Source organism: Plecotus auritus (genome assembly GCF_963455305.1).
Source record: "Plecotus auritus genome assembly, chromosome: 2".
Lineage (NCBI taxonomy): Eukaryota > Metazoa > Chordata > Mammalia > Chiroptera > Vespertilionidae > Plecotus > Plecotus auritus.
Window position 1 is genome coordinate 9,820,651 of NC_137771.1, and position 27,668 is coordinate 9,848,318.

Below are 27,668 nucleotides of genomic sequence, written 5' to 3' on the forward strand. Positions count from 1 at the left end.
TGTTGGCTAATGAGTTTGCGGACCACTGGCTTAACCTGTCAGAGCTTGGCTCGCTCACCTGTGAATGGGAACCTGCCCCACAGGCTGTCGGAGGGAGGCATACTGGCTTGCCCTGTTTCTACCCTGAACCGCTCCTCCCACAGCCCTTGATCTCAGCGCCCACCTACCTTGACCTTCCTTACACCCTACACCCTGATGCTTCCGTCCTGGCGCCTCCGGCCTGGGCTTGCACCCTCTGATGATGGGGACTCGGGCCCTGACAACAAGAAAGCTGTGCCCTAAACCTTCTCTCTATGCTGTCACCCTGGGGGCAGCAGCCATGCCATCTTTCTGGCAGGTCAGAGCTGACATCGGTGGGTGGGGAGGCAGGACTGGGACAGCAGAGGCAAAACTGAGGTCGCCTGGACGGTCCCTTCTCAAGAGGCCAGGTAGCCTCTTAGCGTTGTTGTGTTTTTTTAAAATATATTTTTATTGATTTCAGAGAGGAGGGGAGAGGGAGAGAGAGATAGATACATCAGTGATGAGAATCATTGATTGGCTGCTTACCCCTACTGGGGATCGAGCCCGCAACCCTGGCATGTGCCTTTGACTGGAATCGAACTCGGGACCCTGCAGTCTGCAGGCTGACGCTCTATTCACTGAACCACACCAGCTAGGGCCTCTTAGCGTTTTCAATAACAAGACCAGGGAGGCACCTGGCCACCACCCACCTTGTGTTCTCTGAAAAATGACTGAATCTTTTGTAAAAAGTTGGTTTTAATTTTGTATAAAACAGGTGGTCTATGCCCAGGGGCTGTAGGAAATCCAAGCAGACCAGCTGGGGGGAGGGGCACAGCCTACCTCAGGGGCCGAGAAGGCACTTCAGAGGCCCAGTCCCACTGAGGCCTGGGATGCCCCCCATCTGGGGGTAAAAACTGAGCAGTGGGGAGCCCCCATTGTGCCTCTGGGGTGGTCACAGCCTGGGGAGGGGCCTGAGACAGCCCCCTGGGCCGCAGTCCACTAACTTTTTACAGAATAAAAGGAATGTCAGGCGGGAAGGAAAGCACCAGGTTAGGCAGGGCCCAAGGGCCCCGATCTGAGGAGGAGCCAGGGCTCGGGGTGCCAACTGCACTCTAGCAGCCCCCGCAGCTCCTAGCACAGGAGGCCGCCACGGATTGGCACAGGCCACTGCTGGCCATCACACCACATTTGGAGAACTTGTCCCGACATAGGTCAGCTGTTGGGGGGCAGAAAGGAATTGGGGTCAGGGTGAGGCTGGGTGATGGGAACTGCTCCCCACTCTGATTTCAGGATCCCCTGGAAGTGGCCCCCCGCACAAAGCACCTGTTTAATAAACATCAGGTGGTGGACAGGAGGATGGGTAACAAGTGAGCAGGAGCGGGGAGAGGTCTGGGGGCGGGGGCTGCCTACCTCGGAGCAGCTCCTCGTGGGCGCAGACTGTGCGGACACAGATCTCCCTATTGATGACGTACATTCGGCGGAGGCTGGGGGAGGAGGCCAGGGAGGTGTCAGCCCCACCCAGGCCCAGCCCCGCAGGCCAGGGCTCAATCCTCAATCAACTCCAGGATTTATTATCTTTTCCCAAATTTCACCCTTTGCTCCCTCCCCCATGCCCGGCCTGTGCTCACCTGTAGAAGCAGACCTCGTTGAGACACTGTTTGCAGGGCTTGTGTATGGAGTAGAGGCGGGTGCACGGGTACTGCTCCTCACGGCAGTCTGGGTGACAGGTGGGATCAGATTGGGGGGCTGCAGCTGAGGGCCCAGAACTGGGGGGAGCCCCCGATTTTGCCCACCAGAGACTGGCTCTCATCTCAGAGTCTAGGTATGCTCTGCACCCTCTGGCCCAGACACATACACACACACATACACCCAACACATGCATACACAGTGTTGTCGGACCTGAGGCCGCCCAGTTTTGTACAATGTATTTATACAAAGACAAATTCGCACCCGCACTTAAGAAGCACATATTCACACATAAATTCAAACACCAATCCACACCCACCCAGACTGTCACAGAAGTCCACACCCACCTCACAGGAGCCACACTGAGCTCATGCGGGGCAGCATGGGGCCTGCTGAGCCAGACTTGGCTTCCTGCCCCTCGTCACCTGCCTGCCAGAGCACTACCGCTGGCAGGAAGGGAACCCGCTCCCTGCCCCGCCCCAGCGCCTGGGAGCAGAGGTCCCCTCTGAGGCTGCTGCCAATTCAACCTCAGGCCAGGCCCAGGGAGCTGGGGGATTTCCCAGAGCTGCCTAGGGGGGCCGCCTAAAGCAGGCCTCCTACCCCCCACCTACCCGGGCAGGAGCACAAGGCCTGGCAGTCTCTGTTCTACCAGCGTCCCATCCCACTTCACCCCAAGTCCAGGGAACAAGAGAGCTCTTACCCAGAGGCCCTGGCTCTGTGGGCTCCGTCTCCCCGTTTCCTGGCTCTGGTGTTGGGAGAGGGGCAGGCAGAGATCATTGAGAGAGGTCTGTTCCCGGCCGAGTGAGGTCACCGCTCCCCCCCCCCACACACACACAGACCTCCACTCCCAGGGGTGCCGCCTACCGAAGGTGGGGGCCGGGATGACTTCCTGCTGGACTTGCTGTTGAGACTGGAACTGGAACTGCTCCTCAGAGGGCCGAGGAGTGGCCTCTGCAACAGGACATGATGAGGGGGCCTGCTCCTCCCCCGCCCAGATGCCCACCCGTCCTACCCAGCCCCTCCCCTTTACCTTGATAATCATAGTAGTCTGGGTTGTCTGAAAACAGAAATGAATGGGAATTGGTGGGGGTCAGGCTATCTCCCAGCCCCAGGGGCAAAGGAGGTCACCACTGAGCTAGGGACCACCCCCTTCACCCCCAACCCAGATTCCCATCACTTAACCCCACCAGGTCCCTGGCTGAGCTTGATGACATGGAAGTCTGGGGCCCCTGGAGGGAGGGCAAGGCCTTACCGATCTGGTCACCATAATGGGTGTACTGGACGTGGTCTGGGAATGGCGGCAGTGGGTCCAGGTCATATTGCCCCTGAGCCAGCAGGCCTGCCGTGGGAAGGGAAAGCATGAGGGGGTGCCCCATGGGGACAGCAAGGGGCCCTGAGACACTTCTGGGGAGGTCAGACAGGCATGTAAAAGAGACCCTAACATCCTACAACCAGACTCTTAGATCTACAGGATCCAAACTCCTTCCTCAACCATTATGGCCCTTACACTCCCTGGTCCTGTGTCACCTCATTGACCTCATCCTGCTCATCTCCCCCATGCTGGCATCATGGCTGCTCCCGGCACTCAGCACTCTCCTGCCTGCCCCAGGGCCTTTGCACCTGACTCTCCCAGGCCTGTGATCCTGGTCACCTTCTCCTTTAGGTCTTAAATAAAATTTCAGCTCTGCTAAGAGGCTCTTGCTGGCCCACCCATCCTCTCTAGCTCATCCTCTTGCTTATTTCTATCCTAGCACTCAGTACAATCTGACATTTATCTACTTGATAATATAGCCCTCCCTTCCCTAGACTGGCAGCACCATGTGGACAGGCACTTGTCTGCCTGGTTCATCGCTGCATCCCCAGGGCCTAGCCCCGTGCCTGGCACACAGTAGGAGCTCAACAAATATCTGTTAAATGAATGCGTGATGGACGAGGCAGGTCCTTTTCATTCCCATTGATAACCTCTCACTTGACCAACAGGGACCCCTCTAAGGTCGAGATTGTATAGAGCAGTGGTCGGCAAACTGCAGCTCGCGAGCCATTTGCGGCTCGCAAGCCGCGGTTTGCCGACCACTGGTATAGGGGGTTGAGCCCCAAACGGGTCTAGACTCCCTGCCTTGGGTACCCCCAACTCCTACACATCAACTTCTGGGAGGGTCAGTACGTAAGAGGAAAGGCATGGACTCGGGGTGCCAGGGTGTGTTCCCACTTTCCAGAATCCCCCTTGCCTGCCACTTGGACGGCTGGGGTAAGGGCCCAGGAAATGCCTCATACTTTGGGAGGGGCTGGCCAGTCCAGTCTGAGGTCCAGGAGGTAGGAGGCCCTGGGACCCTGGGAGCTGAGTTCTGGTGACGGGGCACAGCAAAGACTCACTGCCATCCCCCTCCCCTGCAAGCCTCACGCTCACCCGCTCACCCACAGAAGGGGAGCCCCGTCTCCAGGAGCCACTCACCAGGCAGGAACAGCAGGAAGAGGTAGGCAGCTCTCATGGCTACGCTGTGAGGCTGTGAGGCGGCGGGGCTGGTGTCAGAGGACAGCTGGAAGAGGAGGGGCAAACTGTATCCCAGGGCACTAACCGGGGCTGCCGAGCCCACCTCCGCTCCCCGCCACCCCCCCCCCGCCCCCACATGCAGCCTGGAGAAGGCGGCACCCTGAATAGCAGCCAGGCATATGGAGGGCCCAGAGTCTAGAGGAGGGACTAGCTTGGAGTAATATCGAATGTTCGAGTCCCAAGGGACAAGACCTCCAACTCGGCTCCAGGGCTGATCTTGGCAAATGGACAGAACCTACCCTGCCCTGCCCAGCAAGGGGACACCCCTAGTCCCCCACCAGCCCTGATCCTGCGATCCTTGCCACTCCCATGCCCACGCTCTGGTTCAGCACCTCCCCAGGTGTCTAAGGCACTGATCGTGTGCATCCTGACCCCGGGCCCCCTGCTTGGGATCCCAGCCCTGTCCGGCCAACATCACGGCTCACCACATGCGTGCACGGGCCCCAGGGGCCCCTACGGCAGTCAGGCCTGGGCAGGGCTCCCACCCCTAGAAGATTCCTCTCCTGCCAGGCCTCCCAAGACCTGGCTGTGCATCAGACTCATGAGACTGTGGTCTGTTTGTCTGCAGCAGCAGGAAGCACTTAGGGTGGAGCCTGAGGAGGGCTTCTCTGGCTCCTAGAAGGGCAGCGCTGGAGGGGGCCATGATGTCACCCAGTCTAGGGGTGCTGTACCCCTGACACTGTATGACAAGTGCTGTGTGTGTAATTTTGTAGGGACAGCGCAGTAAGTCATGGCTTCCCCCAGGCTCTTGAAGTTAAGAATTCCTGGTTGAGTGCAGCCTCCAGTCCTTGGCCCCAGCGTGGACTTGGCTGAGCCTACAGGTCCCCGCGTCCGGTCCCAGCTCAGCGGAGGGCAGCCTCAGTCTGTCAGCTTCAGCTGTGAGGGCTGGGAGGGAGCCCGCCGCTCATTTATCCAGGAATGCCCCCCGCTCCCGCCACAACAAAGGGAGTTCGTCCAGACAGCTAACCAGAAACCTAACCTTGCCACCTTTGCCCCGGGGGTGTTACCAGGGAGAGGGGAAGAAAAGGGGCAGAAACTGGCCTGGTGCCCTCCCTCTTCCCAACCCTGAGACTTCTGGGACTCCCTGTCCATCTCAGGTGTTCATCATCTCTCCCTTCCTTAACCCTCACTTCAACGGGATGACGTGGGTGAGGAAATTGATGGGGGGGGGGGTGAGGGGGTAGAGGGAAAGAGATGAGACTCTTGGCTTAAGTTGCCGCAGAGGCAGGGATCTGGCTCCCCACACCCCCATTCTGAAAACCCTGGCCTCCTCCTGGTAAGGGGCCTGAACCACCTGGACCCCTTCCTTCCTTGCAACTCTGGACAGGGCTACACTATCCCATCCTCGCCCCAGGCTGGCGGCAGCTGTCACCGCGGGAGGAGGCCCCGCGTTGGGGCCTAAGGGGCCCTAAGAGGTGTGTGTGGGGGGGCGGCCTCTGTCCCCAAAGCCCCTCCTTGGGCTCTCAGCCCCCTGCAGGGAGCCTTTTCCTCCCCAGAAGGTCTGGCACCCAGGCCCAGGCTTCTTGGGGAAAGGGGCCCCCAGGGCAAGGGGTGTGGCTGTAGAGGGGAGAGTCCGGTGGGAGTAATGCATCCTCCCAAGGGACATCTCCCAGCACTTCCAGACTGTGGGCTTTGGGGGTGTGGGGGAGACCAGGACCTCCACCCCATTCCACAGCCGCGCACCCCCTCCCCTTCGCGTCCCTTGCAGGAGGCGGGTATGCGGGCCTACCCAGAGCCTGCCACAGCTCACCAGGGGAGGCTCTGCCCGCGGAGGCCGGGCTGGGGTCCGGGCGGGAGGAAACCAGATGTTGCGGCCGCACAGCTGGGAACAATCAGCGGCGGCCCGCTCTGCCGGCCTCTCATCTCCCTTTGTCTCCCCGCTCCCGGGGTTCCTGCGCGCACCCCCACCTCACCCGCCACATTCCAACCTCCCAGGGAGAACAAAAGCAGCCCCCGTCCCTGACGCCCCCACTTTTGGCTCCCCCCCAAACTCGGGCTCCCCTCCCTTCCCAACTCGCGTCCTCCAAAGCGATCCCAAAACTTTCCAAGTGGCCTCTTAGCATCTGCTCAGATGGCCGGGACTCAGGGACGCCAGCGGCTGCCCCCAGATCGGGGACACGCAGAGCCGAGCACCGCCCCCCACGGCCCGCGGCGCGGGACCCCCGAGCGCTCCCGGCCGCGTCCCGCAGCCCGGCCCGCGCCTACCTGGCCGGGTCACTCCGCCGCCCGCTCCGAGTCCGCCGCCAGAACCGCCCCTTTGCCCGCTGCGAGCCCCCCTCCGGGCCCCCGACGGCCGGCGTCCGCCTTCCAGCCCCGGATCCGCTGGGTCCTAACGCGAGAGCCGCTGCCCAGGTCGCCGCGCCCTCGGGTCCTCCACCGGCTTCTCGGGGCGGACCTGGGGAGGGAGGCGCCCGCGGAGCGGTCCTCAGGTCTGTTCAGCACCTAATTGTGCAGGACGCTTTCTCCTTCTCTCCCACCACATCTGGCCCGCAGTCAGTGGAACCCCATTTTACAGAGGAGGAAACCAAGGCTCATAAAGGGGATTCCCCCAGAGCCACTCAGCCGGAAGAAAGCCTTGCTTCTCCCAGCTTGGAGGACACCCTCCCTGGCCTGCTTTTGCTCCTGCCTCTCTGGCTGTGCCTTCTGGGTCGTCTTAATCATCTCTGGGCTGAGTGGCTTCCATAACCAGCATTTCTTTCAGCCCACGGGCTCCAGCCTGCTAGGTCTGGCCTGCCAATGTCCCCCAAGCCATATCAGATTCAGCAAGGACCCAAGTTCAAATTCAGGACCCCCTGTCCCTCCCCCAGACCTGGCCCTGGAAGGTGTCCTCCTTCCCAGAGTGGCCCCACCATCCTTCTATTACTCTGGTTTCTATTGACGTCAGCACCTGCATCCAACACAGCTGCAGACACTAACTCTGCCTCCAAAATACCTTTTGAGTCTGTCCTCTGCCCCCATGGCGGTGCAAGCCACCACCATCTCTTGCCTGGCCCCTGTAACAACCTCCAGGTGGGCCCTGCCTTCCCCTGCCCGCCTCAGACCCTGGCCCCTTCTACATAAAGCCGTCCCTCCACTTCCATGGTACCTAGGGTAAAGGCTAAGCTTCCCTGTGGCCTGCAAGGGCCCTACCCTTTATCCTGGTCTGGTTCTGCCTCCTTCCCTGCTTGGTCCCCCTCCAGCCACATGACCTTTTGGCCGTGTCTCCCTAAACTCCTTTCTCTGCTGCCACAGGGCCTTTGCTCAAGCTCTTCTTCCTCCTGAACACTGTGCGGTCCTCCTCCTCCTGGTTATAGATGGAACCCTCCCTTCCTCAGAGGAGCCTGCCCTTTCTCCCTGTCATGCTCCAGAACCTTCCGCTTTACTGCTCACAGCTGTCCTGTTGCCCGTGTCTGTGGGACCATTCGATGAGCTTGTCTACCACATGAAGACAGGGACAAGTTTGTGTTCAGCCTGCGGTTTTGTCATTAGGCACAGAGCCAGGCTCAGCAGCTCTTCAGGGAACATCTGTGGAATGAATGAATGAATGAATGTCACTTGACTCTCCTGGGAGAGACTGGCTGAGTGCGGGGTGCAGGTCCTCTGCCTCTGGGGCAGTCCTTGGTCCTGCCTAGTCGTGGGAGCCTAGGCCTGAGGCAGGGGGCTGCAGCCCGGAGGAGGAGATTGGGGTACCCCTTGATTCAGGCCCTCACCCCATGTTCCCCACAACTGCCTATTCCTTCCAGGCATCCTCAAACTACGGCCCGCGGGCCACATGCGGCCCACCGAGGACATTTATCTGGCCCGCCGGGTGCCACTGCCTGTCCTGCTTAGCAGCCAACTCGTCCCGGGCCCGCAGTGCGCATAGGAATTTGTTCATAGTTTTTTTTTAAAACTATAGTCCGGCCCTCCAACGGTCTGAGGGACAGTGAACTGGCCCCCTGTTTAAAAAGTTTGACGACCCCTGCCTTAGACTCTGAATCTTATTAGACAGGACTAAGTCCAGCAGTCCCCCCTTATCTGTGCTTTTGCTTTCCGCAGTTTCAGTTAGCCCTGGAGCATCACGGTCTAAAAATATTAAATAGAAAATTCCAGAAAGAAACAATCATAAGTTTTACATTGCACACCATTCTGAGTAGCGTGATGAAATCTCAAACTATCTCACTCCGTCCAGCTGGACATGAATCCTCCTTTGTCCATGGTGTCCGTGCTGTCCGCCTGTTCGTCACTTAGTAGCTGTCTCAGTTCAGACCCAGTCACAGTAGCACAGTGCTTGTGTTCGTCACCCTTATTTTATTTACTAACCCACCTTCCCACAGCTTTTATTATAGCATTGTTACAACTGACCTAGTTTATTAGTTATGTTCTTAATCTCCCACTGTGCCTAATTTATAAACTTTATCATAGGTATGCATGGGAAAAGACTGTGTATATAGGGTTCGGTATTATCCATGGTTTCAGGCCTCCACTAGGGGTCTAGGAACATATCCCCTGTGGATAAGGGAGACTGCTGTTATGTCCCACGCATCACTTGTTCGTCGGTGCTGGTTTGTGGAATGAATGAATACCTGCCACCTTCCGTGTCTGTTACCTTTGTCACCCGGAGTGCTATGGTCCCTGGGGGCCACACCAGCACTCTGTACCCTCCCTTAGCCCTTCACCCCTAATAGGCACAATCCCACTTAAGTAGGAGAGGAAATGGCCTGGTAGAAATCCCACCCCCTTCTCTTGTCAAAGGGGGAAATCGAGGCCCCAAAGCTGCCTACTCTCGTGTCCTGGCTTCCAGATCCTCTCTGCTGCTTCTACCCACGCCCCGGGCCCAAAGGGCCTAAGCAGAGGGGGTGGCTTTTCAGGAAGGAGTAGTGGGGGTGTGTGCTCTGGAGATTTGCTCCCCCTTTTTCTTTTTCTTAAAATACTTTTATTGATTTTAGAGAGGAAGGGAGAGGGAGAGATAGAAGCATCAATGATGAGAATCATGATCGGCTGCCTCCTGCACGCCCCCCACTGGGGATCAAGCCCGCAACCCGGGCATGTGCCCTGACGGGGAATCAAACCGTGACCTCCTGTTCATAGGTTAATGCTCAACCACTGAGCCACGCTGGCAGGGCAGATTTGCTCCTTTCCTAATCATCTCACACCAGTTACACGCTACACACCGGCAAAGGCTGGGTTGTGTTCACCACTGTGCCTGGCACATGACTGCCCACCAAATGCATGAAAAGGGTGGAGGGGGCATTCACACCCAGGCCTCTCAGCGTGTCCTCTGACCTCCCCTTGAACAGCAAATGCCACTGAACAGTTGCCGGCTGATGACTCAGTGCCCACTGCCGCTCTGTGGATGTGCCTGATATTCCGTTACCTTTTCACACCCACCATCCCTTCTCCTCAGTTTGACTCAACATTTACTGAGCTCCTGCTGGGGCAGGGCTGGGGATGATGCCAGGGCTTCCAGTAAAGGGGTTGGCAGGGCTTTTGGAGGGCAGGGATCAGCCTTTGCTTCCTGTTCTTCCCTGCCCAGCCCAGATGGGCCGACCACCGAGTTCCATCCCCAGAGTAGGGCTTGGCCACTGTCCAGCCGGTGGGGTGAGGTCAGAAGCATCTACCCTTCCCTGGAGGACAGTACACATGGTTTTGGCAGGGAGATGTGGGCTCAGAGCCTGGATTTTCACCTGAGGGAGGAACTGGACCACAAACCTGTCCCAGGAAGTGGGGTGGGGAGAGAAGGGAACTGCCCCGTTAAATGCCACCTAGGCACTGGCACTTGCCTGAGGCAGGTCCTTTGTCTTTCTGCCCCAGCAGGAATGTAGGCAGGTTAAGAGTGGATCCTGGAGTCAAAGCCATCTGGCCCCACCTCTGACTTGTGTGACCTCTAAGCCCGTTTGTGTCTGTAACATGGCGACAGCACCAGGCACAGCTGCACCCAGAAATATTGCTACAGAAACGGAGGCCCAGAGAGGTGTCTACTGTGGTCTGAAAAATCAGGGGCACCAGGAGCAGACACGTGGCAGGGGCTGCCAGCTGGGCACCTGGCTCAGGTACCAGGTAGGAAACAGCACTGCCAAGCCAATAAAATAATGACTTTATTTGCTACACTGACAGCGGCTGATGGGGCTGGAGGCTGCTGTCTCTACGGGGGTGTTTGCAGAGGAGGACACAGTTAGCATTTCTCCAGGTGGGGGCAGGGAGGCTGGCTGGCAGACTTGGGGCAGGAGTGTGACAACCGCCAACCTCGGGGCTGCAGTAGTGGTCGTGGTGTCTGTAGATGGGGCCGTCGGTGGCTCAGAGGCAGGGGATTAGTCCAGTGGGGCGGACAGGGCGCACTACCTCCCAGGCCGGGTGGGCGGCGGCCAGGGCTGCTCCGCCAGCTCCCGCTCCAGTTGCTTGAACCGCTTCTTGGAGGCCCGTTTGGGCCGCAGCCACCGTAGGCAGCCTGGGAGGCACTGATCCAGCATACTCTGCAGAGAGAGAGAGAACAGGGACAGTGCAGGGGGGTGGCCGTGTGGGTCCCCCCCGCCCAGAGTCCCTGGGACCCCACCTCGAGCATGAAGGCCCCCACGAAGTTGAAGGCGACCAGGCCCAGCAGCAGCAGCTTGAAGCAGGTGTCGGTGATGTCCCTCAGTGCCAGTGGCCCCTGCAGGAGGCCGGGGACCAGGAGGAGGCCCACCAGGATGGAGCCCAAGAGCGCCAGGGCCACCAGGAAGGGCACTGGGGTTAGGGGAGTCTGTCAGGCCAGGGAACCCACACACACAAACCCTGGGGACCCCCCCCATAGGCACCAGCCCCCACCCTCCCTGTCCCACCCCGCCCGCACCGTTGGTGTACAGCGGCCGGCGAAACGGCGCCCCCTTGGACACGGCTGCAGCCAGGATGAGGTACTGGAAGCTGGACACAGAGAAGACCACTGTGTTCTCATAGTTGGGCAGGTTGTCTGGCGCGGGCACTGTCTTGTTCAGAGGCACAAACCTGAGAGTATGGGGACCAGGGGTCAGGGGATGAGTGTGCAGAGGACACGGCAGGGTGGGATTTGGGGACGGGCTCCCTACTTACCAGGGCTGGGCCACAGCCAGGAAGTAGCCCCCCAGCTGCACGCCGGCCACCAGGGCCACCTGCAGCAGCAGGCTGCTCAGCACGGGCACGCTGAGCAGTGCCCCCGGCGGCCGCGCCCGCCCCAGCACCAGCGCCGGCCCCGTGCGGCTCATGAGCACGGCCACTGTGGTGGTGATGACCAGGTCGATAGCCAAGAACTGCACGTCACCCAGGTTGGTGTTGATCTGTGGCGGGGAGGAAGGGCAGAAGGAAAGGCAGCCGCTAGTCCGACAGGGGAGGCCCCAGCCCCGCCCTTAGGGAGCCCCTCTCCCATCTCTGCTGACTTTGCGAGGCCTGAACTGATGGGCAGGTTCCCCTCCTCACAGGGAAGTCCTGGCCTCGGGGAGACTTAGGCTCTGCCTCGTGCAGCACTGGGTTAGGGGCGGGCACAGTTCCTGCCCACAGAAAGCCCCGGGCTTCAGGTGGACACGGGACAGACCCCAGACACTAAGGACCTGCTGTAGCATGGCTTCCACGGGGCGTGGCATGTGCTCAGAGAGGGGCTGAGCTGCCCCTGACGGGGAAACGTGAGAAAGGGCCGGGGCCTTGGCTCTGTCCCACGCCTGCCTCCACCTCCTTCCGCGGCCTGGGCTCTGCCTCAGTGTCCCTTGCAGACGGGGAGCTCCAGGAGGGCAGAACCACTCTCCAGTTTCCGAGGGCCCACAGGCTCTGTGCTTTCACCCTCGCATACTAGCCTGGCCACAAGGCTCAGGAGCCACACGCTAGAAAGTGGCGGGGCCACACCATCTATTCCAGAACCGGCTGGGCTCCTAACCATTCCCCTGAATGTCCCTCTCCCTGGGCCTGGCACGGGGCCTGCTCCCAGGCACGGCTCTGGGAGGGAGCGCTGCAGATGCCCACCGTGTAGAGGATCAGCACGGAGATGAACTGGGTCAGGCTGTACAGGGCCATGTACTTGAAGACGCTGAAGGACGTGTCGAGGGAACAGCGGCCTTCCCTGGGGAGCAGGGTATGGGCATTAGGGCGCCTGGGCTGGCTGATGGGCCAGCCCTCGCCCACGGGCCCTGCTCGCCTCACCTGATGACCATGGGCACACACTCAATGCTGGCCATGCTCGAGGTGAAGGGCGAGACCACCGACGCTTCGGCCTGGGAGAGCGAGATGCCCACATCTGCTGCCTTCAGGGCTCCACAGTCATTGGCGCCGTCCCCGCACATGCCCACACAGTACCTGACACAGAGGGATGGGCAGGCTTGGCCTGAATTAACGAGCTGGCTCTGAGCCTGTGAGGTGCCTCTCGGGCTTGCTGGGAGAACATAGGGATGGCTGGATCCCTACTGCCTGCATGGTGCCTGGTGCATAGTAGGTGCTCAGTAAATGGGTACAATGACTACTTTGGCATGATAGCCCCAGGAGCCTGCATGGGTTCTCTCTGACCCCTGAGGTGGGAGACAGGGACTCCTGGAACAGCATGTACCCCCTTCCCCCTCCCCCACCTCCATGTGCACTCACTGAAGCTTCTGCAGCTCACACACCAGCTCTGTCTTCTGCTCAGGAGCCATACGGGCAAAGACGGTGCCCTGAACCAGGACCTGGGAGCACAAGTGTGTGGGGGGTAAGGCAGCCACAAGATGGGGGTGGGGGAGCCAAGAGGAAGGAGCAGAGCAGCGGGAGGTGGGGGTGGCCAGGGAGGCTGGGGGGGTGGGGAGGGTAGCCCTACCTTGGGCAGTAGCCTGGGGAAGTGCTTCTTAAGCACAGCAAAGGTGGACCCGCTGAGGGCCAGGTGGCTGGATCGGGGGTCCGGCTCCGCGGTGTAGCTTGCGACCTGCTCAGGATCCTAGGGGCCCAGGAAGCTCAGTTCAGCTCCCCCCTGCCCACCCCGATTGCTGGGGCGGATCAGGTGACACGGAGTGAGATCACCAGCTGGGTATGTGGCAGGAACTCTGGGCCAACCTCACCTTAGCCCTGTTCACAGCCACAGAGGACTCCACGGGCAGGAGCTCGAGGGAGGCAGGCTGGCCCCGCTCGGGGGCAGTGGCGTGGACGATGACCAGACGCTCCTGGGGGCCCACCATGCCGCAGCTCTGGGCCACAGTGACTGCTGTCTGCAGGTTGTCCCCTGGAGGGCATGGGCAAGGTCAGGGTCCAGCTGCTTGCCAGGGGCCACCCTCACTAACCCTGCCACTCACAGATGGGAACACTGAGGCTGGACAGGTTATCAATGTTTGTGAACCTCGGTTTTCTCATCTATAAAATGAGGCATCAAAGGCCTTAGAAACTGGGGCCCGGGTGCGAGTTCCACACATACTACTTAGTTAGCGCTGGGGGACTTGCTGGAAAGAGCGTGTGGGGGAGGTCAGGGGGTCAGGAGGAAACAGACCTACTGGGCTCATGCCACCTGGCTAGAATCTTGCTTTTTTTGCTCCATGAAACTGTCACAACCTTTGTCATTTCCCCCATTTCTGAGGTGGAAACTAGACCTTGGAGAGGCCACCCAGCAGGTGAGCCGTGGGGGTGGAGCCGGGCTGTCCCACACCACCCCTGGGCCCTCTGGAAGTCACTACTCCCTCTGAGCCTCACCTTCCTCATGTCAGATGGGGTGACACTGACCGGGTGGGAGGGATACCGTATAAAGATCCCTGACATGTCTCAGGGACCTGGCCCAAAGAGATGCCCCAGGAAGTGCCACCAGGTATCTTCTGTCTGCCCAGGAGGGGCATCCTGCTAACCAGGCCCCGCGGTACCTGTCACCATGACCGTGCGGATGCAGGTCCTCCGCAGAGCCTGGATGACTGATGTGGTCTGTGGCTTCAGCAGATTCCTCAGGACCAACAGCCCCAGGAGACTCAGCTCCTGCTCCACGGAGTCCCTGCAGGGTGGGGTCAGAGGTCACGCAGTGAACGAGGCCCTCCCCCAGCTCTGGGCTCTGCTTGCACCAGGCCTCCCTTTGCCCACGCCTGAGGCTTGGTTTCCAGGGTCCACCTGGTCAGCTGCTGAGCTGCCTCCAGGCTGGGTGGGATGGGCAGCGGCTTGCCGGCGAGGGCCACGACGCGGTAGCCAGTGGCTGTGTAGCTCCCCAGCATCTGGGCGAAGTTGTCGGGCACTGCCAGGCAGAGGCAGAAGTCACTGGGACAAGAAGGGGGATGCAGGGACAGAGGCTGGGCGCCCACCCCATTCTGTGCCAAGGCCGACCAGTGGACCCTTCACCTGTCTTGGGGTCGCAGAGGCCTGCCACCAGCTCAGGGGAGCCCTTGACATAGGCCTCCGGCTGAGCGGCCCCTGGCCACACCACCACCACGTTCATGCGCTGCAGGGATGACGAGAAGGGAAAGCGGCCGAGGATGCTGATGGGCACCGGGGGCTCCTCCTGCAGGGTTCGAGGGGCAGCTGAGGGGCTGGCCTGTGGAGCCCTCCCCTCCCACCCCACAGGCCACCCTCAGCTCACCATGCCCTGCAGTTGGGGCTCCTGAACTGGAGGTCTCATCACTGCTAACACCTGGGACCCAAATGCCGAGTCTGCAGCCGGCCCCTCCTCCAGGACCTGGGAGGCAGGCAGAGAGGTTGGCATCAGAGGGCCTGGGGCAGCCGATCCTTGGCCCATGGAGAGAGGCAGCAGGAGAGATTCAGTCAGACTTATGAAAGACTTCCTTAATGTGAGACTGGATAGAACAGAAGAATGTGGGCTTTGGGGTCAGGTAGACCCAAGTTCAAACTCCGGCTTTGCCACTTAAAAGCTGCTGGGTGACCTTAGACAAGCTATTGCAAATCTCCCTCAGCCTCAGCTTCCTCCCTGTGAAGCAGGCTTTAGGCTTCCTTCCTAGGGCCACAGGGAGGAGTACACGAAAGAGATGTACAACAGCGTGCTGGCACATAGTAGGAGCTGAGCACGTGGCCTTGGGCATTGTTACTACTGATGGTGGCACAACAGAGACCACCCTGGAAGTCCTAGAATGAAGACCAGGTGGGCTTACCTAGGGCCCAGCCACCCTGTTTGGCCTCCTCACCCAGCCAGTAGATTCCACCATCTTGAGGTCCATAGGGTCGCCCACTGGGGTGTCCTGGAGCCGGCTGAGGCCGTGGCAGGTGGCCAGTGCTCGGAGCAGGGGCCCCATGGGCAGGCGGCGGGGCTCTGGGACCAGTGGCAGGAAGGCCTGCCCTTGCAGGGGCACCACACCCATCACATCCAAGCCATCCTCAGTGAGGGTGCCTGTCTGCAGGGGGCAAGGGGGCAGCCCGGTGGTGAGGCCTGGGATGAGCTGTGCCCTGCTGGGTTGGGCGCCCACACCCCAGGCCAGGTGGGTCCCATGGGAGCCCAGGAGCCAGAGCTGGAGCCAGAAGAGGTCCTCTCTCGTCTCGGGGCCTTCGCACATTTGCATCCTTAGGCGGATCGGCCCTCCCCAGCCCCCGCTGTTTCATCGGCATCATTTCCTCCAGGAAGTCTTCCTTAATCCTACGGTTGGGTCAGGTGTCCTGGCTTTGGGCTCCCACCCATGGCCTCTTTGCTACCCCATCAATTGCTCACTGCAGTATTAGGGAGAAGGTCTGGTCAATGTAATTGTTGAATGAATGAATGAATGAATGAATGAATGAACAAATGAAGGAAGGAATGCCTGCATTTTCTACACTTCCATCGGTTACCTGTCTGGCTCCTCGTCTAGCCTGGAGACTCTGAGAATCTGATCATACACCACCCTTTCCACTCAAAACTCTCCATGGCCCCCCTGCCCCCAGAACAGCATCTCCCCACTGCTCCTGGGGTCCCAAGCACATGGCCTATTCCTCCAAGGAGTCACACTGGTTCCTTCCCAACTGCCCCTACACCCCACCCCTGTCCTGCCATATCTGTGTGGTTCACCCCTCACTGAGGTCACCCAGGGACCTGCTCTTTGACTGCCCTCTCTAAGAGAGTGAGCCCCATGTGCCACCCATCATGTACCCCATTCACTTCCTTCCTAAAACCCATCACACCGGTGGCTCTCTGTGCTCCCTGGCTCACTTGCTGTGAGGGGAGCAGGCGCAAACACACACACACACCTATACCCATGTCCATCTCTGCGGGTCACTGATGGGTCCCCAGTAGTCCTGAGCACACAGTAGGCCCTCGGTGGCTCTCAATCAAATGAATTAATGACTTCAGACATTTGTGTTTCCACCCCAGGACAGAACCTGGCATCCAGCAGGCCCTCGGCCAACGCCGCTGAGTGAAGAATGCAGGTGGGGAGGCCTGGCCGTGATGCCTATCTGTGCCCCGCCCCACGCCAGCCCCACCCACGGCCCCCACCTTGTCGAAGCACACCAGCCGGAGCTTGCCCCCCAGGTTGATGCGCAGTGGGTGGATGCAGAAGATGCCCCGGCTCTGCAGCCGGCTCTGGGCGTAGAGTGTGCACACAGTCATGGCGGCTGGCAGGGCGGGCGGCACCACCACCGTCACCAGGTCCAGAGCCCGGATCACAATCTCGTTCACAGGCACCTGGCAGGGGGCACCGTGAATGCCAAGGGCCCTGGACTCCTACTGGCAGCCCCCACCCAGCCAGCCCCCACCCAGCCAGCCCCCAGGCTTACCCGGTTTCGGTGGAGGATGAAGATGCTGTAGATGGTGCCGAGGAGAGCTGGGGAGACAGCAAGGGAGGGACTCAGCGGGATTTAGGCTGGGGCCTTGGGGACCACGGCAGAGTGGGGCACAGGGTACACTCACCCAGGACAGACAGGGCAGCCACAAACTTCATGCTGTGTTTGTAGAACTTGAAGTTGATGGGCCGGGGATGTAAGATGGAGCTCACCAGCCCCCCTTTAGCCGTGCAGAACCCTGTGAGAAGATGAGGAAACTGAGGCAGGGGATGCTGAAGGTCAAGATGGGTTTCCTCAATCCCTACCCATCCCACCGGCAGCGCTGGTATTGTAAGACATAATGCTCCAGGGTTAAAAGTTACCCAGTTTGAGGTCACACAGGACAGCCCACAGGCCTTGTCCAGTCCTTGTAGAGTTTAGTAAAAACTCAATTAGTAAGTCCGATCCGGTGACATTGGGTCTCGTTCCCAGGTGGCAAGAACCCGCTGAAGTTGTAAGTAGTCCCCCCTTATCTGAAAGGGACGTGTTCCAAGACCCCCAGTGGTTGCCTGAAACCGTGGATGGTAACGCACCCTATATATACTGTTTCCTCCTGTAGAGATACTCACCTTTTCACTTAAAGGATGCGCTTCACGTTTCTCTGTCATATCTGAATTGGCAGCATCACTACTCTTGTACTTTGGGGTCATTACTAAGAAAATAAGGGTTTCCTGAACACAAGCACTGTGACACCTCGACACCTGATCTGACAACCGAGTCGGCGAAGTGACTACGGGGCGGGTAGAGTACAAGGCACGAATATGCTGGGCAAAGGGAAGCTTACGTCCCCGGTGGGACAGAGTGGGATTGCGTGAGATTTTATCATGCTACTCAACAGCGTGCAATTTAAAACCAAACAACTGTTCATTTCTGGAACTTTCCGCTTAATATTTTCAGGCCGTGGCTGCCTGCAGGTAACTGCAACCATGGGTAGGCGGGCTCTTTCCTGCTCGCCACATCCCTCCCACTCCAGCCAACCCCAAGCAGGGCAGCGGCAGAGATGGGTCCCTCCCTGCCCCATGTCCCCTGAATGAAGAGGGTGGTGCACGGACAGGCCTCTCTTCCAGGTGCTGGGCCCAGCACCCTCCCTGCTTCCCTGACTCCTACCTGTTCGGGTCACCACGGCCAGGACGTGGGGTCCTACGAAGGCCCGGGCCTGCAAGACGAGGGTCCCGCAGAAGAGTGTGTGTCGCCGGTGGGTCTCCGGGCCGTAGGGCACTGGCCCCTCGGGCAGGGCCGTCTTTAGCACTGGAACGCTCTCCCCTGCAGGGATGTGGTGTGAGGCCCATGACGGCCTCTGTGCTCCGCCCCCGTCCCGCCAACAAGACCAAGAGTTATGTGGGGAATTGTTTCATCAGCCCCAGGCCTCATGTAACTCTCATAACCACGTGTGAAAAGCCACTGCCCCCATTTTACAGAGAGGGACACTGAGGGCAGAGAGGGCAACGACATAAAGACACAGCGAGACAGTCCCGGGAGGGTGTGTGCAGCCAGCCAATTACCAGGAACCCTCTCTCGGGGGAGTCAGGAGTGTGCGTGTGCACACATACGCGTAGCAGGGGCAGAGGCTGGGGGAGGCCGCCTCCTTCCGTTGGAATTCTTTTATGACAAGCTGTACGATTTTTATCATTCAAACCAATGAAGGTATTGACACGAGGGGGCTTAACCACTGCAAGGCCCCGAGCCCGCTGCCTGGCAAAGCAGTGATCTCTCACGGAGGGCCCGAGGGGTGCGGAATGAGCAATGCTGAAGCCAGGTTGTTGGCTGAGAGCAAGAGGAAAAACCCTCAAACTAGAAGTCCTGCTGCAAGGCTGAGGGGCTGGTACAGGGAGGGAAATGCAGGAGCCGACGGGCCAGGGGGTGGGCTGACCTGTCAGAGAGCTCTCGTTGGCCACGCACTCGCCGGCCACCAGCGCAGCATCGCAGGGCATCAGCCCACCCTCCTCCGGCAGCACCAGGCAGTCTCCGGGCACCAGCTGGCTGGAGTCAACCCATTCCTCCTCTGCAGGCAAGCAGAAGCCTCAGTACGACCCAGAGCGGGAAAGGGGAGGCCCCAGCCACCTCCCCCACCTCCCTCCCTTCCCCGGTTCTCACCTCCCCCAGGCCGGCACACGCACACTCGCACGGACAGTTTGACCATGTCCCTCAGGGTCTGGCTTTGCTGTAATCAGGGGGACAAGTAGGGAGTGGATGGGTGAAGCCCCCCTTGGGGACCCACCTGTCCCACCCCGCCCCACCCACCTCACATCGCCCACCTTTCTGGTTTTGTACAGCGAGAGGCAGATGGAGACGGAGGAGATGAGGAAGATGCACAGGGCGTACCAGTAGTAGTGGTCAGCCAGCCACAGCCCGATGCTGAAGGCCTGGAACCCATAGTAGGGGTTCAGTGTCTGGGGGAGGGGCAAGAGGCAGTGTCAGGCCCTTGGTTCCCAGGGCAACCCAGCCACAGGGAGCAGAGTGCCCTGCAGCGGTCACAGGACCACAGCCAAGCCCTTGTCAGTCCCATCCAGGCGTCCCTGCAGCCCCAGCTTCTTCTTTGCTCTGCACAGGACGTGGGCATTCCCATGCCGGGCCCCTGAGAAGCACTTCGTCTAAGGGTCACACATGTGATGACAATTCCGTCAGGCAGATGCTGCCATCAGCTCCACTTTACAGGTGAGGAAACCGAGGCACAGGAGGCCTAAATCACTTGCTCACAGAGTTCCCAAGTGGCTGACTAGGATTCACATCAGACCAGACTCCACGAACCTCTGCCCTTCACAGGCATCTGTCCCTGGCTCAGAGGGCTGGGAGGGTAACTACTCCGAAGCGTCAGGATCACTGGCTTCCCTTTCCCTGTGTGACCTTGGCCCTGCCACATCCCCGCTCTGAAGCTTGTATTCCTTATATGTGAGCAGAGTGTCCCCACTCCCAGGGCTGTGGGAGAATGAGGAGGGTGGTGCACGGACAGGCTCCGGCTGTGTGGGTTCACCTTGTCTTCTAGTCCCCAGTCCGGGCCAGAACCTCCCGCTCCTTACCCTAAGCTGACTGGGGTTGGGTCTGAGATGACTCTACGGTGGAGAAGGGGACAGCTAGTCTGGTCTGGCCCAGAGAAGGCAAGCCCCTGGCCAAGGTGACACAGCCAGTCCAGGCTAGAGGTGGGACACAGCCCAGGGACAGCCTACCTCGTCCACCAGCAGCTGCAGATAGGACTTGACCGGTACACTGATCACGTTGGGGCCGTAGATGGCCTTCCTGTAAGAGAAGGGGCAAAGCCATCAGACGAAAGGGGTTGAGGCAGCTGGACCCTCTTGGGTTTGGGGTGAGAGCTCCCCATTTTACAACTGGGGAGACTGAGGTCCAGAGAAGGCAGGTGACTGGAAGAAGGCAACATGCGGGGTGGGGGCAAGGCGCCCCCAGCTCTCAGGGCACTGGCCCTCTGGTCCAGGACAGCACACACCTCACGGTTTGGTCCTGGAGGCCGAGGCCAGAGCGGGAGTGGTGGATGTCGTCACAGGTGCGGCCGTGGTCCAGCAGGCTGGCAAGGTGGGGAGGGGCATTGTGTAGGTGACGGGGCCTGCACTCTGCACCCCCAGCCCCTTTGGCTCACTTCTGCCACACTAAGCTCCCAGGGAAAGCAGGTCCCTCACTAACCCTGGGCTTAACTCTCTCCTTTGGTTCCTCTGATGGGCCCCCAACCCTCTCAGCCAGGAAAGAGAACAATGAGCGATGACAATATTCAGTAGTGACAAGAGCAGTGATGCCTTAGGAAAGTCACTTAACCCTTCTCATCTGCAACATGGGGACGGTGCTAGCACCAACCTCAGAGGGCTGCGGGCGGACTACGTAAGGTAAGCCTGCCAAGTGCTTGGACAGTGCCTGGCACTTACTAAGTGACAAACCTATTGGCCATCTTTGCTGCTCTTCGTATGTAGCAGAGGCTGTTGGTGCCACCCCCACATGCCCTTGGCATTTACCTCTGCGAGATGCAAAGCTTAGTGCAGACACCTAAGGGCTTTCCCAGCTACAGGGGCTCGCTCTGCCCACCACCAACAGTGGTAGGGAGGTGATGGGCAGGTACCCCAGCCTTCTCACTCTGTGGGTGAGGACACCCCGGGTGTGTGCTCTAAATGAGCTCAGAGATCCCCGCGTGGACTGGGCTCCAGGTGCCACGATAACCACTCCCCTGGCAGCCTGCCCGTGCCACCTCACTTCCCAGTTTCCTAGGATCACCGTCCAGGCAAACTCTGCACTTGAATCCCTGACTCAGGGTCTGCTTCTTGGGGCTCGACTCTGATGTGCTGTAAGCTCACATTTATAAGGCGCTTAGTAGGGACCGGACCCCAAACAGATGGTGTGAGTCCAGAGGCTGGGCCAAGCTTTATACGACACTTAGGAGCTTGACCCTCGAAACAGCCCCGGAGGCGGGGATTCTCTTCATGCCCTGTTTGTAGAGACCCCCCAGCCCAGTGACATGCCCATGATTTCAGCAGGCCAAGGCACAGAGCTGGGAGGAGCCCAGGCCAGGTCTCTTCCTTGGCCCAATGCAGCACCCTGTGGGAGGCGGTGTGAGCCACGGCCCCTACCTGACTTGGCAGAAGGCCTGCTGGGTCTCTATCCAGATGTAGCGCTGGCCCCGGAAGAGGTAGTACCGCAGCAGCCGCTGCTGCGGGGAGAGAGGAGAGGCTGGGCTTCAGGCAGCCCCGGAGCAGCGCTCATGCGGGGTGGGGGCAGGGACCAGTGTCACAGGAGAGCGACAAGAGAGGAGTATAAGGTGGTCTGTCAGCATCCCGGACGTTTGGGACAACAAAACCAAAGGTGCCTGGAGAACATGGAGTCCACCTCCCTGAGCGTGCGCCCGTGTGCGCGCGCGCACACACACACACACACACACACACACACACACACACACACACACACACACACAATACAGAGTCTAAAAGTAAAGCCGGGAGCGGGGCAAGGACTTGTCCAGAACCCACCTGTCCGCTTACTGCCTCTTCACTCCCGTGGAGCTGGGCGGTGTCCTTCCATGCTTCCTCCGGTACTGCCCCCACAGCAGCCTGGCTCCGCCCATCCTCCGCCTGGGTCTGTGGGGGCAGCTCCAGGCTGGGGAGGGTGTGGGGGTACTGTAGAGCTCTGGGAGCTAACCCACCACCTCCCCACCCCCCCAGAGCCACCCTCTGTCCCTGGGATGGGAGGGTGCCAGAGCCTTTGTGGGCGGGGGGCCGGGGAACAGGGGCTTCTGGGAAGGGGTGATGGGCTGCCTTACCTGCCCTCGCTGATGGGCTCAGTCTGCACCTGGACAGTATAGAGCTGCCACGAACTATCCTGGAACACAGAGGGGTGGACTCAGTCCTGGGAGACCCCCTCCCCCCTAGGTTCCCCCACACAGCCAGGTAGCCCCTGCCGGAGGAGGCAGGATCAAGAATACAGATGACTTCCTCAGGAACCACCCAACCTGCCCCTTCTGCCCACTGCTCAGATGGGAAAGCTGAGGTCCAGAGGGAACAGTCTGCGCAAGGTCCCACGGAAAATCAGTGGCCAGGCTGGGATGAACCTGAGCGTCCTCCACCCGCCAACCTGACGCAACGCCACCTTCCTCCAGCTCTAGGCTGCCCTGCTTGGCCTCTCACCTCTTTGTCTCTTATTTCGATGACGAGTGTTTCGGCGCGGGCCAGGTTGCACGGCTGGCATCGCAGCCACACCCCCCATGCCGGCTTCCACCGGAAGAGCAGCAAAGGGATCCCTGCCATCATCCAGACCACGACGTGATAGCCTATAACCCTCCATGGACTCCCGCAGTAGCCGCTGAGCCTCTGTGGGCGCAGGGGAGAGAAGGCCCGTGGGGGCGGGGTGAGGGTTGGAGGAGGAAGCCAGGGGCCTGGGCGGCCCGATGTTAGTGCCACCTGCCCCCTCTGGCCCACATACCACGGATGAAGCTGAGGAGCTGAGGGGATCGAGAGATGGCTCTATCGTCAGGGTCCCATAACTGGCGGCCGTGCTGCCCACCAGAAGGCTGCTGTCTGTGGACAGAAAGAAAAAGGTCATTTGGGGGCAGGGGCTCCTCTTCCTCTTCTTTCTTTAAACGTAACAAGCAGCAGCGTTTTATAAGCTGGTGTGATAGGGACAATAGCTCAAGTCTTCCTGGGCCTGTTATCTGGCCGGTCTGTTGGTTCTCAGGCACAGCGTCTTGTTTACTGTGTGTCTGGTGACTTCTGACTGGGGTTGGGCCCAGCACTGGGGGACAAGGCCTGGGGAGCACCCTGAGCTTCCACAGCGCTCATACACGCTGCTGTCAGCCTCCTGGGAGCGCTGTGTCCCACTTCCCCATCTGGTCCCCACCCTGAAGGCAGGATCGGTTGCTTATCCTTGTTCAAACCCAGCACAGGCCTGGCAGCGAGGAGATGCGGAGAAGTCCCGTTTGGATGGATAAAATGTCAGCCCGCCTTTGAGGGCAGCCTCACCCCAAAAGTGGAATGGGAGTGGGGAGGAGGGACCCAGCCACTGAGGATGGGCCGGAGAGGAGGGGTGAGCTGAGCAAGCCCCCAGGACCGGGTGTCCCAGGCACCTGCCACTGTCACAATATCACAGCCTCTCAGCTGCGCTGTCCCCAAACCTGGGCTTCCACAGCTTCCCCGAGCCACAGCGACCCTTAGCAGTCCACCTTTCCTGGCACTCTGTGCCAGCTCTACTCCTGGCTCTGTTTACAGTTACCACAATAACCCTGCCACGTAAGCACAACGAGCATCCCCTTTTACAGAAGAAAATGAGGCTCAGAGAGGCTGGGTAACTTGCCCGAGATCACACAACCACAGGGGGCGCAAGGATGCAAGACCCCAGGTAGGCAGACCCCAGGGTGGGGTGGGTTTTAATCCCTCTGCTTTACCACCTGGGAACACCCTGAGGGTTGGGGCCATGTGTCCCATCAGACCAGGCAGTCTGTCTCCTATCCCAGCCCCCCACATGTCCTTGCCTTCTGATGGGGATGATAATTACTACGGTAATAACCGTAATAACAGCAGCCAACATCCATTAAGCACTTCCCAGGTGACAAGAGCTGCTCTAAGCCTCTACTCAAATTAACTCATTTAACCCAGCAACACGATGAGGGGACTAACACTGAGGCTTAGAGACACCTCCCCTCGCCCCCCCCCCCGCCCCCCCAGTAAATGGTGGAGCCAGGAACTCAAGGGTCCAGATCCTGTGCTTTTGGGATCTATGTGGGCACTTTCAGAGAACAGGCATATGCCCTGCACCTCCTGAAGCCGCTCTCACAGCGATGACTCAGAAACCAAATTAGCCCAAGCCCCACCTACCGCCAATCACTCCTCTGTCCACTCAGGTGACTCTGAAGACAGATGGAAGCCACCAGCTCCAGGAAGACACACACACACACACACACCCCTCCACTTTCAGGGGCTCTGGCCAGGAGTCTGCTCAAGGCTTGAGGGGCCGGAGGCCAGGGACTCTTCTTCCCTGGGGCTCACAGAGACCCCTGCTGGGTCCCCTGGGGTGGTCCCTTCAATCTCTAGGCCTGGCCATGTCCAGCTTGTGAGTGAGGCTCATTGAGGCTTCATTTCCCTCCTTCCCCAGCCCTCAGACAAACAGCTGCGGCCCCTCTGCTCTCTGGTGTAGCCCGGGGGAAACTCAGGCTGGTTCCTGGCGTGGGGGGCAGAGGTATGGACCGTCCCCCACCAGCCCTGGAGACCAGCTCTCCGAAGGGGGCAGGGTGGGTAGTTTCTCATGCCTTACAGCTGTTCTCTGGAGGATTGTGTGCTTTAAGGGGAAGAGCACCTCATGTGGTAAGGGGCTGACACAGTCCAGGCCCTGCTCCAAGGGCTTTACATCTGTTAGTTCATTTATTCCCACGAAGCAGGTACTCATTGTATCCCTATTTTACAGAGCAGGAAACTGAGGCCCAGAAAGGTGGAGTATGTGGCCCAAAGGCTAACAGCCAGGGAGTGGTGGGGTTCGGATCTAGGGTCCATGCACTTAGGCAGGGCCTCTTCATCACCATCACCATCTCCACAGTAATTGTGCTCCTGGCTCTCTAACGAGCAAGCGGTGTTTTGTGTGGTTTTTTTTGCAAGGCAGGTGCCTCAGCCTCTCGGGGCTTCCACTCCCCAAGTCTAGGATCCTAACCCCGAAGCAGCTGGCACAGGAGGAAGTGGGAGCCACCCGGGGTGTCTGGGGTTCCGGAAGCCTGGGCTTGCACGTGCTAGGTCGGTGGCTGCTGGCTCCCCTCCAGGGAGGTGTGGCTCTGCTCTGACCCATTTCCCAGGCTTTCCTCCACTTTCCTGTCACCCGGCCTGAATACTCACAGCTGTGCCACTGTTCCCCCATGCACCCAACAGCTTCTCCCAGTGCCTTAAGACCCTCGGAGGGACAGCTCATGGACTCGTCTCACAGCTGGAAAGGGCCTCTCTGCCCAGTTTACCCGGATCCACCAACGACGTCAGGCTTGCACGAGTGTCATCGGCCATCCTGCTCAGAGTGCCTGACCCGTGGCTGGGGCTCAGGAAGCACTTACTGGATGACGGAATAAATGCCTGCACATCTCACTGCATGGGCATCGACGTGACGATGCTAGGTGTCACTATGGCCACCTCCTGCCTCAGGTCAGTCAGCTGTGAGGTGCAGAGGTGAGAGCCCCTTCTTGTGTGTTTTTTAAAAATATATCTTTATTGATTTCAGAGAGGAAGGAAGAGGGAGAGAGAGAAACATCAATGATGAGAATAACTGATCGGCGGCCAGTGAGCCCCCTCTTGAAGGTCCTGCCAGTGACCGTCTTGTGCCACCCTCACTTGCTCACTTCCCCCGGATGTATCACACACCCGTCATTGTCTTTTTCCGTGGATGCTCTTCCAGTCAACGGAGGGAAGAAGAAAGGCAGAGGAGCTTGAAGGAGGAAGTCACATCTGTGGAGATGTAGTCTCCTGCCAAGGTCAAGCCCAGGGCACTCTCTCCAATAGGACACAAACACTCTGACGTGCCTATTTATCTATTCAACATCTCAGTCTCCCCTGGGATGTCACAGGAAGGCAGGGAAGGGTCTGATCTCTCCATCCCACCAGCTCAGAGCAGGCACATGCAGGCTGTGTGGGACAAGAATACCTTCATGAGGACTGTATTGCTCTTCTGAATAAAAGCAATTGACCTTCATGCATAACCCTCGGAGGGAGAGACAATTATCCCTATTTTACAGCTGAAGAAACTGAGGAACAAAGCTTTGAAGTTCCTTGTTCAGGGTCATACAGCTTGGAAGGGGAGACGCTGGAAACGAATGGGTCTAAACAAGCACATTCGTCACAGCCACCCCTTAGTGAAAAGCTTGGATTAGGATCCCCATTTAAAATGAGGCACAAACAGGTTGATTAACATGTCCAAAGCCACACAGCTGTGCGTGGCCTGCCTCCACAGCCCTGGGGCAATGCTAGGGGCAGAACAGAGGGGCTGGAGTCAAAGCTAACTGGGCAACTGGAGTTTCCTCCGGAAGCCCGGCTTCCTGCTGGGGATCTCGCAGCAGCCCAGGGAGGCAGTGCTGCATCCTCTTCTGTGTGGTTCCCCTGTGGCCAGCGACTCCTCTCCTCTGACAGACTAGGGGGTTGAGGGACAACCTGCCAGTAGCACCCCAATCCCTGGACCGGAAGTCCAGGGGCCATCTTTCCTCAGCCTCTCCCCTCCCTCACCCTGGGTGCATTCTAGGTTTTGGGGGTGGGGACTGCGGGGGCAGCTGGGGAAGAAGAGACCTGGAGGAGGGGCCTGCAGCTGCAGCGAGGATGCTCAAGCCCCGCTGGGCCCTTTGCTGAGGTCTGGGGTCTGAGTGATTCACTTGGAGGAAAGAACCTCCTGGATATAAAAGGTCGATTGACCCCCATTCTCAACAGGTGGGATTTAAATTAGACTCTAGAAACGATGGGCCTGGGAAGCCTGTGATGCTAACATGCAAGGTGTGGTCCCTGGACCTGGATGTTGATAAGCTTCCTCTGGGGGCCGAGGCAGGGGATGGGAGTGGCCTTTTGTGCCTCAGGGCACCCCATTATTTCAGCCATGAGGAAAACTGCTCAGAGGCCCCGGATGCTGCGGCCTCCATGCCTCTCCCCCCATCTGGATAGCCGTCGCATTCGCGGGAGCGAGGGCAGTGGGAGCGGGGGCATTTCCCTGCGCCCCGCCACGGCCCCCACCGCCACCGGGAGCTTCCTCTCCCACGGCTGCAGGAAGGCAGGAGGGGACGACTCTGCGCGGCGCCATCCCCAGGCTCCTGGCCTCCCAGGGAAGGGCCCCAGGGCTGACTATCCGCGACGGGGTAGGGGATGGGCGGGGGGACGCCCCTGAGATCGCACCCCTGGTTAGCGACGCCATGGTGGGATGTCGCCCCCTGACAACTGTGACGACGGGCAGCCCGGGGACTGCGTCCGGTTCCTGGGTGGCCTGTGCCGCGCACTCACCTGCGCTCATGCTGGTTCCTCGCGCTCATCGCCGGCCCCGGCGCTGTGGCCCGTGGCCTGGGCCTGGGCGTCGCGATGCCCCGCGGCGGGGGCGCGAGGCGGAGGGCGGGAGTGCAGCGGGCGGCCTGGGCGCTAGCAGCTGTCGGCTCCAGGGAAGGTGCCGCAGTCTGGTTCTGAGCGCCGCCAAGCCCCGCCCCACCCACTGCGGTCGAACGTTGTCCGTCGCGCCGCAGGGGCTGCTGGGACTTGTAGTCTGAGCCGCCTCCAACGCAGGCGCAGAGATAGAGACGCCTCAGCCCTCAGACACACACTCACAGAGAGGAGACTCGCAGGGAATCAGATAGGAAAACTCTGAGACACATGAACATACA

General features: G+C 59.6%; 2 protein-coding genes across 9 annotated transcripts; both read right to left on the minus strand.

The window, feature by feature from the left end:
- Positions 1 to 458: 458 nt before the first annotated feature.
- On the minus strand, positions 459 to 6,503 carry MFAP2 (microfibril associated protein 2). The gene is made up of 9 exons (XM_080655139.1): positions 6,443 to 6,503; positions 4,139 to 4,223; positions 2,939 to 3,025; positions 2,717 to 2,743; positions 2,551 to 2,637; positions 2,387 to 2,431; positions 1,629 to 1,716; positions 1,411 to 1,484; positions 459 to 1,216 (listed from the first exon to the last, which is right to left on the minus strand). Exons 2-9 carry the CDS (start codon positions 4,173 to 4,175, stop codon positions 1,113 to 1,115), a joined length of 549 nt encoding a protein of 182 aa, XP_080511265.1. The 5' UTR covers positions 4,176 to 4,223; positions 6,443 to 6,503; the 3' UTR covers positions 459 to 1,112.
- A 3,772-nt stretch (positions 6,504 to 10,275) lies between these two features.
- Positions 10,276 to 27,503, minus strand: ATP13A2 (ATPase cation transporting 13A2). Of its 8 annotated transcripts, none has more exons than XM_080656187.1 (29): positions 27,298 to 27,503; positions 22,778 to 22,872; positions 22,483 to 22,665; positions 22,119 to 22,177; positions 21,829 to 21,955; positions 21,433 to 21,512; positions 20,307 to 20,384; positions 20,032 to 20,101; positions 19,123 to 19,257; positions 18,962 to 19,028; positions 18,738 to 18,869; positions 17,975 to 18,130; positions 16,956 to 17,066; positions 16,823 to 16,869; positions 16,542 to 16,730; positions 15,265 to 15,471; positions 14,706 to 14,801; positions 14,468 to 14,567; positions 14,243 to 14,363; positions 14,005 to 14,129; positions 13,219 to 13,379; positions 12,981 to 13,097; positions 12,773 to 12,852; positions 12,338 to 12,490; positions 12,161 to 12,257; positions 11,261 to 11,484; positions 11,025 to 11,176; positions 10,749 to 10,918; positions 10,276 to 10,668 (listed from the first exon to the last, which is right to left on the minus strand). In XM_080656187.1, the coding sequence occupies exons 1-29, from the start codon at positions 27,305 to 27,307 to the stop codon at positions 10,534 to 10,536; spliced, it is 3,477 nt and encodes a 1,158-aa protein (XP_080512313.1). In that variant the 5' UTR covers positions 27,308 to 27,503; the 3' UTR covers positions 10,276 to 10,533. The 8 variants fall into 8 exon arrangements, with proteins under 8 accessions (XP_080512313.1, XP_080512312.1, XP_080512310.1 ...); XM_080656186.1 differs by having other exon boundaries at positions 10,749 to 10,844; positions 14,468 to 14,627; positions 27,298 to 27,494; XM_080656184.1 differs by having other exon boundaries at positions 14,468 to 14,627; positions 27,298 to 27,494.
- Positions 27,504 to 27,668: the final 165 nt, after the last annotated feature.